At 45.0% G+C, this 14,066-nt stretch overlaps 1 protein-coding gene across 1 annotated transcript in view; it reads left to right on the top strand.

Moving 5' to 3' along the window:
• PSMA5 (proteasome 20S subunit alpha 5) overlaps window positions 1-14,066 on the top strand; it is a 58,222-nt gene that overhangs the window by 34,676 nt on the left and 9,480 nt on the right. The window contains exon 3 of the mRNA XM_078644757.1: window positions 6,391-6,517. Within this exon, the coding sequence (XP_078500883.1) occupies window positions 6,391-6,517 (127 nt within the window). The remainder of the gene's footprint in view (window positions 1-6,390; window positions 6,518-14,066) is intronic.

Genomic DNA, 14,066 nt, shown 5'->3' with positions numbered 1-14,066 from the left:
TTTGTAAATGCTAATTCTATTAGCGGATAACGTTTATATATGTTATTATCCTTCTGGGACCACCTGAGCAGCCATCTTGTTTCTCAGGAGAAGTGAGGCTCAAGAGAGCACAAAACAAGAGTGGAAAACGCGAAAAGGGGACAGGGTTGAGACCCCCTAGCCCTTCTCAGGGGGTCCCAGAAGGACCACAAAGTGCAAAAAAATATATATTTTTAAATCGCGGGGTACGCGTACGGTGCGCATACCCCGCGATTTTTTTTTGATTTTTTTTTTTTTGCCCTTGGGGTCCTTTTCGGACCCCCTGAGAAGGGCGAGAGGGTTGGGGGGTCTCTACCCTGCCCCCTTTTCGTGTTTTTCACTCTTGTTTTGGGCTCTCTTGTGACTCGGTTCTCCTGAAAAACAAGATGGTGGCCAACACTTCCTGGTTTGGACAGTTTGGAATGTTGACAGTCGACTGCCAGCCAATCAGAAACTCGTTCACGCATGTAAGGGTACGCGCACGTACGCGTACCGTACGCGTACGGTGAGCGCATATAGATATATAATTTGGTCAAATTCAATTTTCTCAACAACTACTGGAGGGATTTTCACCAAATATAGAATAGGCACTACTGCATACCTGTCCCTACCATTTAGCCAAGTTTGGTGTAATTCCGTTCAGCCGCTCGGGCTGTAGCCGTGTCTAAAGGTCCCATAGAAAATGCCATTTGAAAAATTTCAAATTCAATTTTCTCAAGAACTACTGGAGGGATTTACATACAAAAGGCACTGCTGCATACCAGTCCCTACCATTTTGCCAAATCTGGTGTAATTCCGTTCAGCCGTTCGAGCTGTAGCCTTGTCAGAATGTCCCTATGGAAATTAACATGGGGAAAACACGTTTTGGGACCCCCCATTTTTTCTCGGCCCCCGCTTGACGAATCCCCCCGAAACTTTCAGGGAAGGAGCGGAGCGAGGCAAATTTAAGGAAAATTACAGGCAGATCCCTCAATCGGCACTAAAGTCATTCCCAATAGAATGTTCTGAATTTCCTATGGTAACTAGGTCCTAACTATATATACCTACTGGCGACCGCCAGTAGGTTTTATATATATATATATATATATATCTCACAGGCGGGGACTTGTGACGAGGTTCTTTATTAGTTAGCAGATACAGCGTAATGCATTTCGGCGTGAGCCTTCCTCAGATGGCTCTGCCCAACTGAAAGTTTGTGCGCCCAGCTGATATAAGTCTCTGCAGCACTCCTGATTGCTGAGTGCACGCCTCCCCCAACCAAGTGATCGTCAGTTGCAACGTAGAACATCTCGCACTGCAACTCCCAGCATGCTCCAAACCTGGGTTGGTGTGACGAGGGGAAACCAAGGTAAAGTCCTTGTGTTTGTGGCAAGTGCAGGGCTGGGCGAACTAGATCAGTCAATTAAAACTTTAAGAGCCTCTCAAGTCCCCGCAAAACGCTTCAACTTGCAGGTCCGCCAGGTCGTGGGCTGGTAACAGTGTACCAACACCATCCGTGAAGTCACAGACTGTATATGTGTGTGTAAATATATATATCAAACAACAAATTGTCCTGTCGCAACGGGAGCTCTGTTCCGGTGGGTGCACGTGAAGAGACCAGGGCAGTGTCTCTGTTTAATCCAATACAGGAAAGAGTATCACGGCACACTTCTTGGTTTTAACGCAGTTGTTTATTCAAACGTGACACAACACCTCCTACGCGTTTCGAACCGTAGTTCCTGCTCACGGTAGTGATAGTGATTAGTCCCTTTTTACTTTCCACATTTATATCATTACACACCCCATTAATTATCTGGGGCATGATGGTACTTGTAGTTATACATATATTATCACTATGCATTGCATCATGCATTACAATATGCGGGTTATGCACATCAACGAGGACTATTTTTGTTACTGCATTGGAAAGCGTGCCTAATTTTAAAGGATCCTTCGCTTCCGTGACGCTCGTGATGCACACATGCGTGTTAAATCATCCAACATAGTTCCTGATGGGTGATTTTGTGCGTAACTTAAGACTATAATGTCTGCCCTGAATTGTACCAGACATTATAGTCTTAAGTTACGCACAAAATCACCCATCAGGTACTATGTTGGATGATTTAACACGCACGTGTGCATCACGAGCGTCACGGAAGCGAAGGATCCTTTAAAATTAGGCACGCTTTCCAATGCAGTAACAAAAATAGTCCTCGTTGATGTGCATAACCCGCATATTGTAATGCATGATGCAATGCATAGTGATAATATATGTATAACTACAAGTACCATCATGCCCCAGATAATTAATGGGGTGTGTAATGATATAAATGTGGAAAGTAAAAAGGGACTAATCACTATCACTACCGTGAGCAGGAACTACGGTTCGAAACGCGTAGGAGGTGTTGTGTCACGTTTGAATAAACAACTGCGTTAAAACCAAGAAGTGTGCCGTGATACTCTTTCCTGTATTGGATATATATATATATATATATATAAGTCACAGGTTGCCCAAAAGAGAACACCACACACAGAGGGGGGTTGTGCACACCAATCCGCAAGCGTCAGCGTAAGCAGCAGGCCACTCGCAGTCCCATGTAGCCATACGCATTTCGAGCTCTATCGTAGCTCTTGATCACTGGCAAAGAAGCAGGAAACTGCATGTGTAAGAACTGGTTTTTATTAAAGTAATGAGTCCCGCCCCAATTGGCGCTCGGCATGCTGATAGTAGTAGTTCCATATATTGCCAAGAAAGGACTCCGTGTTCATTAACCAAGTGGATGCGGTTCCTGCATCCCTAAAATAACAATCCCATCAGGTGAGAGCGCGACATAGGCGGGACTTGTGTAATTAATAAAATCACGTTCCAAAAAACAGTTTTGTCTGGTCCTAGCGCATTCATCAAGCATTTCGCCAGTGATCAAGGGTACAGTGAGACCCGAAACGCGTTTGGCTGCTTATCGAGGAGCGGGTGAGAAACACTGTGTCTGCTACCACCGGAGGCATTTGTGCGTGTACCCCTTCATGTGTGATGGCTTCTTTCGGGGCAACCTTGTTTTTTGATGTTAAGCAGCCTGTCCAGCCGCGAAGCCGTCCCGCCGCCGGTGTGCGGATCCTGCATGCTCGCAACCGCGAGTGTGCGCTGGAATGAAGGGGGCCTGAGCCTCAGGTACATATTGGTCAGTACCAGAGCGAACTTAACCAGCGCTTCACCTATTATGGATTTTATTATTTGTGGATGTGAACTGAGGAAACTTTATGGACTATACAAAACACCCACAAGGGTTTTAACGGGACTAACAAGCATGGCAGAAATGATGTGGACTACGCTAACCATGATGCCACAGTGACGCCCACTAGGGCGGGACTTGTGTAATTAATAAAATCACGTTCCAAAAAACAGTTTTGTCTGGTCCTAGCGCATTCATCAAGCATTTCGCCAGTGATCAAGGGTACAGTGAGACCCGAAACGCGTTTGGCTGCTTATCGAGGAGCGGGTGAGAAACACTGTCTGCTACCACCGGAGGCATTTGTGCGTGTACCCCTTCATGTGTGATGGCTTCTTTCGGGGCAACCTTGTTTTTTGATTGAGATATATATATATATATATATATATATATCATATCAGGACACCTCCCGGTTGCTAAAGAGGGGTTTAAATACCTGGGACTGTTCATTTCCACGAATGAGATGGAATGCCTACACAGAAACATTGTTGGTCATCGCGGAATTTCGAGAAGATGTTGCTAGATGACGGCGACTTCCCCTTACGTTGTTAGGAAGAGCAACTATGTATAAGATGATTACTCTCCCAGAACTACTCTACATCTTACAAAACACGTACCATAAAATTCCAGGAACAATTTTTGCTACAGTTAATGATGACCTTCGAACGTTGCTGTGGGATGGGGTCACCTTAGAATGGCGCTACATACACTACAACGTAGTCGGTACAATGGAGGGATAGCACTCCCAGATGTGCTGTCCTATTATAGGGCCGCGCATCAAAACAAATTGCGGCATGCGGCGGATGACCACCCAACATATGCTCTGGAAAGGCTCCAATTCCAGAATCATACCCACCTTCACTATAAATATGGAGGCACAGGCACCAGAGGCCTGCTGCCTGCTACAAAGAGTAATGAAGCATTGAAGGGGGCTGAAAGGCAAATGGAATGGGACAGGAGACTCACAAGGGCAACACCACTATGGGAAGGCAGGAGACTACCCAAAATAGCCGGTTTAGGGGATTTCAGGAAGTGGGACATAGTGGGAATTTCCATGCTGGGCAATATTCTGCCAGGAGGTGATCTAAGCCCCTTTTCGGCGCTACAAGCTAAATTTCAACTCACGCACAGACAAAAATACAAATACCTCCAAGTACAGCATGCCTGGAGAGCAGAGAAAGTAGACACAACTGAAATCCCTGAGTATGTGCCATTGGAGGGCAGGCTGCTTCCCCTACCCCCTCTCCCCCTCATCCCTCGCTCTCCTTCTCCCTCTCCCCTCATAGTGGCCAAAGGGACATTGACAGGAAATGGGGAGCTCGACATATGCCCACTCTAAATGAGTTGAGAGCTGGTATAGACCTATAGATGGGAGCAGAAAAGACAACAAATGCAGCCATAGGATGCCCCAAAAACTAAGTGGATCTGGGACCTATGGTTGAGCTTTTATGGGTTAGAAATAGAAGAAAGGGTAACCAATGCTATGCAACTGCCCACTCGAGATGGAAATACAATCACTGACTCACTGAGCCGTGCCTGCAACTTCACAGGAAAGAACCATTACACAGAGCAGTGAAGGGAAATAGAAGATGCGATTTATTGAATGTACTTTTGCACCCTTTTCTCCTAGAAAATGATACTGTAAACATGGATGTAAAATGGTTATGTACAATGATTTCCTACTAATGTTATGACTGCAACTTTTATTTTGATTGAAAATAAAAATAATTTTAAAAAAACCAAACAAATGGCTCAATTGTCAGTGTGGACAGAAGGGGATAATGGGGCAGTCTTGCCTGGTGCCACTGCCTATATAACATTTCTCTGATATTTTATTTATTTATACGTTTTATATAGCGCTAGCTAGACCCGGGGGTATCGGAGTGCTTTACTTACACATGGGAACACAAGTTAAATTTCCTGTATGATCTCTCGCTGTTTGGAAGGTATAGAGGACCTTAACCGTTCTGTGGAAGGTGCTTCCTATACCATAACGGTCTATCATCTCATGGAAGCATCTCCAACTAAGCAGAATCATAGTCCATCTGCATGTCAACTGATAAAACAGTCCACATCCGGCCACCGCTGAGAAGCCTTCTCCAATATTTTAAAAAGACGCCATTCATTTTGTGACCTGCTACAACCTGGGATGAAGCTACTTTGGTCAACATGGATACGGCATGGCATATAACGAAGCAACCTGTCTGCAAATAGCTTTCCAAGTATTTTAGTGTCTTCATTTAAGTTGGAGAGGGAGCAGTATGTGGATAACTCATTAGAGGGGTTTCTGGGTTTCAACAAGGTGGTCACCAATGCCTCACAAGTTGTAGGGAGAGGCTCGCGCGTTCCAACGCTTCATTGTAAAGCTTCACCAGCTTGGGCACCGGATGGTCCACAAAGAAGGCATAAAATTCAAGAGGGAGGCCATCTGCACTCGGGATTTTCCCCATACAGTGTTTAACTGATGATCACAGCCCACTAGTTACTGTTGTCTGTGAGCTCAATCTCATGTGATATCTTAAATAGGACATTATTTAAACCATTAATTGCATGAGTAAGTTCACTTTACTGAATGCACCAACACAATGCAGTTTGTACTTTCACATGAGTGTGGAATTTAAGACTGTCTGTTTTCTTTGTTTCATCCACAGTGGCTTAATGTTGTTATTCTTTGATGGCCTTTGTAATTTTATTGGTTTCACCATTACTGTCACTTGGTCCTCTGTCACACCCTCTCAAACCATCCTTCATCCTCACAGACAAACTGCCTTAATGTGTTAGTCCTCTTTACACATAACGTGTAATCCGCTACACCAGCTCACTCACATACACTTGTATTGGCCACTATCACCCTCCAGTGTCCCCAGAACAGTCACATAAACACACTCCCGCTGAGGGAAGCGTGCATTTTCTGTAACTAAACTGTTAATGTGTGTGGCAGTGTGCACTAATGCCATCTGTGCTTAATACTGTTGCTCACCATGTTGTACATGTGCTGTTCTTTAATGGAGTGTCTGTAACTTTGCCCTCATTGACATGGAATGACCGAGTTCTGGTTTCCTCGATTCTGTCGAGACACATTTGCCTCTGTGTATCCTCTCTTTGGATTGCCCTTCATGATGGGAGTGATGCTTACAGTTGCCCTCACTGTCTCCCCTCATTCTAGCTCGGTTCCACTGCTATTGGGATCCAGACCGCCGAGGGGGTATGTTTGGCTGTGGAGAAGAGGATCACGTCGCCACTCATGGAACCCGCCAGCATAGAAAAGATTGTGGAAATAGATTCTCACATTGGTAAGCATGCCTTCTTCCCACCCCTAGAACCGCCTGTGTGGGAGTAGTATGCCGCTTTACACCGAACTGGTGGTGTACTTTACTACCTGCTGGCTTCTTTGCATGTGATAACATTTCTCATTATTTCCATTAACATACAATTGTTTGCAGAGCTGTGCACCTGCTGTTTTGTACCTCCTCCCGCGCAGTCTTTCAGTGAGCAGATACTGATCACTCACTGCCACTTCTGCACGACTGGAATTCACAATGTGAGGGCTGTACATAAGCATAGCGCGTCGGACACAGTGTGCTCCTGTGTGGCATCTGTATCTGGGTGTAGGCCTGTACCCCAAGCAGGACGCAGCTGGCAGCAGTAGCCGAGTGTCCGGATGGGTCAAGCCTCTGGGTCAGTAGAGTGCAGTGTTCAGGGATGAGGTTATGCTGCTGTGTGACAAGCAGTGCTTGGGGAAAGAATCGGCTTTGCACTCTGACCGAAGGCATCTGCTATATGAGGCGCAAAACCGGCATTGACCAGGAGGCTTGTTACTCCTTTTAAATCTGAGAGTGGTACAACTGTGTAAGTAGCAGATTGTGCATAACCCGAGTTTTACCTTTAGTCCTGCCCTGGTGTTGCAGAGAGACGATTCTGGGGAGGAAGGGATTAGCTAAAAAAAAAAAAATTAAACTACACCCTTTTATCGGTCTCATTAGTTGTTTGCATTAATGCTTTCTCCTTCAGTGTCTACTTAACTTTACTTGAGTGCTCAGCCAGTACCTCCTTATGTTGGAAAGTGGATTATTAGTAGTGGCAGATATGCATTAACCACTTGCAATAATACCACTGATTCGATAAAGGGCCCAGAATAAGGCTTAGAAAATTATTCCCATGCTCAAGCCTTGGTAGTTTGGCTGCGAGCATGCAGGCTTAACTTCACAGACGGGTATATCAAGCATTTAAAAATACCAATTCAGCAATAATTAGGACACAGCACACACAAAAATCCAACACAAATTTATTAAAATAGGAAATCTTTTTATATTTTAAATGACACCTAAACGAAAAAATCCACTGTAAGGAACCAGAGATATTATTTTTTAAAGATAAGTCACTTTCTAGTGCTTGGAAACCAAGACTGCCACTTTTGGTCATTTCGTGGCCTATGACAGGGGCACGTTCACATTTAGCAATTGTTCTGGAGGATCTCAGTCTTGCGCAGCCCCCTCCAGCAGGCTGGATCCTGTTAGAACTCCTTCCTGAAGTTATTCTTGTGGATCCAAAGTGTCCCACTCACAATCCAAGGGTTTGGAATCTCCAAGAGGATCCTTGAAAGTGTGAGACTTCAATTCACACAATCCACTTGGACAAAACCCTTACAAATCCACTGGTAGTCCTCCAGGTTGGGGTTTCTTTGTGGTGATGGTCCAGGTGAGCTCTGTTAATCTGTAGCTTGCAGGGAGTCATCTCTTTAGCCCTTTTGAAGCAGGTTTGATCCACATGGATGTAGTTCCAGATGGTGCAAAAGGCATAATCTTCAGAGTGCAGGCCCAGTGAATGCACATCAAACTCTTCAGTGTGGGCCCTTTTGATTGTCTTAGGTTACAAAAGCAGATCTGATATGCACCGCCCCACTCAGATACTTATTCTGTTCTCTGGAGTCAAGCAGGAGGGCACTCCTGTCCAATGAGGTGCAGGGCAGCACCCCAGAGCATGACTATTTCCTCCAAAGTATAGCAAAATGCTAACCTAGAAACCTTCCTAAATTCCATATGTCAACATTTTCAGCAGAAGAAGAGCTGGCTAAACACACCCCTAGTATGAATAATTTCCATAGTATCTCCCCCTTGCACCTGCTCATTCCTTTCTAAAGCGGTACAAAAGGGGGTGGTGATGGACGGAGCATCTGAATCAATCAAACACTCACACCCAGTCAAAAGATCTGGGTTGAATCCATCACCGTTCTTTAGCCCACTCTGCCACCCCAGTTCAGACATGGCTATATGCAAATCAGTCTGACCCTGTGCCTCATGGGAACAGTCCAGCCCGAACTGCCAAGCCCATGTCTTCCCTGGACCGGAAACAAGCTTCCGAGGACCGGTTTCTGGCATTCCAGCCGTCTTCAGCCCGGGTTGCTTGAATCCAGTGGCAAAGTGAGCAAGGGACTCACTTCTGAGCATACCCTGCCACACTTATGGCGGCCAAAAGCGGTACAAAAGGGGGTGGTGATGGACGGAGCATCTGAATCAATCAAACACTCACACCCAGTCTAAAGGCTAGCATCTGCCTTGGGTCAAAGAGGAGAGTTGTAAATGAAACTGATGTATTTAGCTTTTCTCCCCCTTCCCTTGCAGAGTATTAGTTTCTGCCCCTCCTCTCCCCGACTCAGGCATTCCTATGCCCAGCAGCCTCTCCTCCCCAAGAGGCTTCCTAACACCAGGCATCATTTATTGTATTGTATTGTATTGTAATTGCATTTATATAGCGCTTACTACCCCTGATGAGGCGTTGGAGCGCTTTTTTGGCGGGTAGCACGCTACGCCGGTACCCACAGAGGATTAATGTTGAATTAGTATAGTGAAACATGCAAGTACATTTTAAGTGGTGGATAGGTTAGTCAGTTATTTGGAATGATAGCAGAAGGATAGAGTAGGACAAAAGTTTGTATTTATTTATCGGTCGCTTGTTGACGCATGCTATTCAGGGAGCCTATAAAGGATTAGTGGTGAATTAATATTGTGAAATATGAGGTAATTTCAGTGGTGGATATTAGTCTGTTTCTTGGAGTGAGAAGGATAGCGGATGGATAAAAAGGGAAGAAAGATTTGCATTCTTACTTGTTACCCCTGATGGGTGTTGAAACGCTTTTCTGGCGAGTAGCACGCCACTCCGGAACCTTTAACGGATTAGTGTTGAGAATTAGTATAGTATAAATATGAAGTAATTTGAGTAGTAGATATGTTACTCAGTTATTTGGGCAGTATATTAATATAGTTGAATATGGAATATGGAATTTGAGAAGTGAACAGGTTAGTCTGTTAATTTTGATAGAAAAAGGATAGCGGAGGTATAAAAGAGTGAAGGATTTAAAAAAAAAAAAAATTACGTCAACTGATGCAAGGATCTTTTATATATTTGTTAGTGATAAAAGGTGAACTGTTAGGTGTAATTACAGCAGTGAGAGTATGTCTGAGTGGGATGTAGTTATTTTTGGTGTTGATTGGCGTGTTAGTAATGAGTGTATTGTTTAGGGTATAGGATAGAGTTGTGTACTGTTTGTGGGTGATGGTGGATATGTGTGGTAGTAGGTATAGTAGGGTGTGTAGATGTGGTTTGGTTGGGTTGGTGGTGCATGCTGGTACATTAATCTGTGCATGGTGTTGTGCGTGTTGTATATTTGGTGTGAGTGTGTTGCTCTGTTTGTGGTTGTGGATGGTGTGGGCTGGGTATTGTTAAATGAGAAGAAGGGCAGCATTTCTGGCCCTAGTCCCGACCAGTCTCGAACAGGCCCAAACAGGCAACCACCCTTGTCGTCTTCACCCTTAGCCGAGACACCCGGGCTGAGACGCCCTAAGCCTGGCCTTTTTTTGTAGCCCTAGTAATCAGGTGGCCCCTTCAGCCAATGGGAACCCTGGCCCTAACACTATCCAATCACAACACTAGCCCTAACATCTAGAACCAATAGGAGACCAGGACCTTGCAGCCAATCTTAACCCTAGTCCAAGCACCCAATCAGTTCAAAAACCCTAATCTCTACGTCCAATAAAGGCCTTAGCCCTACCACTAGTCCCACCCCAAGTCCAAGCAGCCAATGATACAGGTAGCCCTAGTCCCTACTTCCAATAGAAAGCCTAACCCTACTCTTAGTCCCACAACTGGTCCAACAACCAATCACACCAGAAGCCCTAAATAGCTACTTCCAATTAAAGGTCTAACCCTAGCCCTAGTCCCACCCTACTCCCAACAACCAATAACATAGGAAGCCCTAGTCCCTACTTCCACTAGAAATCCTAACCCTAGCCCTAGTCCCAACCCTACAATGATTAAATCACAGACCCAGAAACCAATCCGAACCCTCAAATACCCAACCAATGAGGACATTAACCCTAACCCAATAGAAACACCAAATACAACCACCAATCAGTGTACACATGTGCCAACCATTACCACACCATATAAGGTCCCAGCAACCCCAGACAAGGTTTGCTGGCCAGGGAGTTGGAAGCTGCTTGCTCCTGTTCAGAATCTCCTAGGAGACAGACAGGCTCAATCCACAACTTTGAACTTCAGCAGGTAAAGGCTTCACTAACTCGTAATCTAACAATACTGTTTGAATAAAGCTTTACTGCCCCTGCTGGCCAAAAAACGAAGTACACAGGCCCCAGTAAATACAGTTTAAACAGCTCACAGAAGCACCCTCTGATGTAGACAATCGCTGTTGCTGGGGGGAGGGAGGGGCAGGGGTGCTGCCCTCACTGGCTTGTGAACACAAAATGGTGGCGGGGGTGCACTGTTTGAGCACACAGGCCTAAGCACAGAGCAAAGGAGAAATTTGGAGGGAAAACAGATTTGTCACCAAGGAATGAGAGGGACAAACTATAGAGGTTGGACTGCAAATCCCACAATTCAACACACTAAATGAAGGCAATCATGGGCAGGGAAAACCATACATTTAAAACACAACACAGGTGATAAAATATGCAATTACAGGCAGGCTAAAATTACAATTTTTAACTGTAACAACCACAGGCATAGACCGTAAACCCAGAAAGTGAAAATCGTTTTTTAAACAACTTTTTGTCTTGGGAAGAGACAGCACTAGTCTGTCTCCTTACCACTTCCTGGACTCTGCTGTCTGCAATCTGGGCACATGTGGGCTGCAACTCACAAGATGGAGGAGAATGATGTGGGGTGCACCCAGCAAGGCCTTAAGGGGCCTGGGCAGGTGTGAGAGGAGGGCTCAGACTTGCCTGGTAGCTGAATAGCCAATGGTCTGCTGGCCTGGGGGTGGGGTCTGGGCAGCTGCTTGCTCCTGTTCAGAATCTCCTGGGAGACAGACAGGCACAATCCACAACTTTGGACTACAGCAGGTAAAGGCTTCAGTAACTCTAAATCTAACAATACTGTTTGAATTAAGCTTTACTCCCCATGCTGGCCAACAAAGTCTTATAACTTATGAATCCTTTCATCCTAGTTTTAAGTCTTGTCTTTTTCCAGTTATTAACTAATAACTTCTTACAATGTTAACCTATGGGCTGTGGATCTGCACTGGAAAAATGAAGTGGGCAATTTCTCCAATACCAGGGCCTATAAAACGGGTTTTATAAGGACCCTGTTTATACCTACAGGACCCACCACCCCTGGAACACCTAGGAAAGACTTTAGGGGTTCTGAATATATCAAAATATTGCAAATCCTCATGTCACAGTGCTCCTAGCACAGAAGTTGAATTTGGGAAGCACTTTACAACAATTTGAAGAGTGAAATGTGGAATTTCACTAACCCCAGGGAATATAAAAACCTTTTTTATATGGGTTCTCCTGATAAGTACCTGACCCCGCACTTCCACCCTCCCCCTCTAGAACACCTAGGGGAGACCCTGGGGGTACCTACCATGCCCAAACATTGTAGTTTTATTCATTTTTAAGTGCCCCGAACACAGAAGTCAAGTTTAGGCACCATTGGCATTTTAAAAGCAGTCCTGCAACACAGGGCTTTTTTTAGACTGACCTCCAGCAGTGCACACATGCAAGTGCAGAAAAGGCTACTGGCCTCTAAAGTACCCTCCCCTATTCTGTACTAAGGACTTAAAGGTAGTTTCAATCCCCCTGCCCTATATGTACTAGGGACTTGTAGGGAAGCCATGCCAATAACAGGGGTACCCGAACCCGTAGTGTACTTGAGGTGTATGCAAGTCTTTTCACTGTATTCTACGTGTCTTCAGCTTAGCACTGGCCTTGGGCCTGGTTAGGCAGAGCCCAGGGTCAGTCAGAATCAGTTACCACCAGTAGATGTATGACGATACAACGAGGGCCATTTCAACGCGGTCTGTTAGATCGCGGTTTTCACAATGCAAGTCGTTACATCGACTTGCGCTGGACTTAGGAATAGTGTGAATTACTATTCCAACTCCAGTCTACATACAGTAGGGATGGTATTGGAAACAGTAATTTACACTATTCCTCAGTCTACAGCGCCCTCCAGTGCAAGCCGATGTAACGACTTGCGTAGTGAAAACCACAATATAATAGTACCATGTTGAAATGGATGCGTGGTAAACGATGTCTCCCTTACTAGTCAGCATAAAGTTGGGGGGGTGCCCGGGGCACAGGATGACTTTCGACACTGCATCAAAGTGGTGGTCTGTTATCCATTTAAACGATTAGCAGATGTCCGTACACAGAAACTGGGCACCCAGTGGCTATATGAACAAATGGATTGGAAGCCAGGTGTCAAACAGACATGGCTTAACATAGATGTCCAGAGACTTGCTGTCCTTAATTCAGAATGGCCGGGCTTTTGGTTCATTGTAAGTCTTGCTGGACTGGGTGAAGAAATTCTAGGCAGGATTTTTCGGACTATGAGGTAAGCCTCGATAAGCTATTCAGATGCAGACAGATAAAGGGAGTAGTCTTGTTTCAATTGGGGCCAAAGTTCCAGTGTAATATAACCAGAAGTGAGAAGGTTCTGAACATTACCTGGCTCGTGGATGGTCAGGTGGTGTTGAGAAGCAGAACAAATGGTGTGGACAGTAGTTTTCACTGTGGCTAATAAAGGTATATAGTCCTGAAAACCAGGATGACTGACTTGAGCTACTTGACGAAAAGTCAACCCATCTGATGGAGTGACAGAACTGAAGATTGGAGACTGCTCATATGGTACTACCATGTCTACTTCTTTAATCCTGTCTGTTATGCTAACCAGTTCCCCTGCACCCCACAGGCAACAACACACCTTTGCAGTGCTCCAGCCCACATAGTGGGCTGAATTGTGCAATATGAAACTACAAATCTCACATGAAATACATTATGTCCTCCGTCACGCTCTTTCCACTGCTCACATAGGATGCTTTAATGTTCTGCTCATGCTGGTTAAAATAGTAGCAAATAGTTGAATGAACTTTGATGGTATCTGTGATGTCCCATTTAACAACCCCCCCCCCAAATACACTGTTGCCCTATTGTATTCTATATGGCTGCATACATTGATGTCATTATGCCACAAAAAGACCTGGGTCTATCCCCACACTTTCATTAAGTTGTGATGATTCCTAAATTGCCCCCAATAAATTCTTGTCCCTCCATGAAGGACCACCCAATTGAAGTCTGTCTGAAATTTCCAGTCAGTGTATATTTACAGCTTACATTGATATTTCTTTTAACCCCTTCCATGCTCATGACGAGCTCAGCTCGTCATGAGGTATACCTCTAGGGTGCTTATGACGAGCTGAGCTCGTCATGAACAATGGTAAATCTGGGAATGCAGCACAGGAGGGGAAAGTCAAAGCAGCCAAGGTGTTAAATAAGATATAAGCTACTTAAACTTGAATCTTTTTAAGTCTTAAGTCATTGTTAA

This window comes from Lissotriton helveticus, chromosome 5_1, assembly GCF_964261635.1.
Source record: "Lissotriton helveticus chromosome 5_1, aLisHel1.1, whole genome shotgun sequence".
NCBI lineage: Eukaryota > Metazoa > Chordata > Amphibia > Caudata > Salamandridae > Lissotriton > Lissotriton helveticus.
This window is presented reverse-complemented; position numbering and strand designations above follow the sequence as displayed.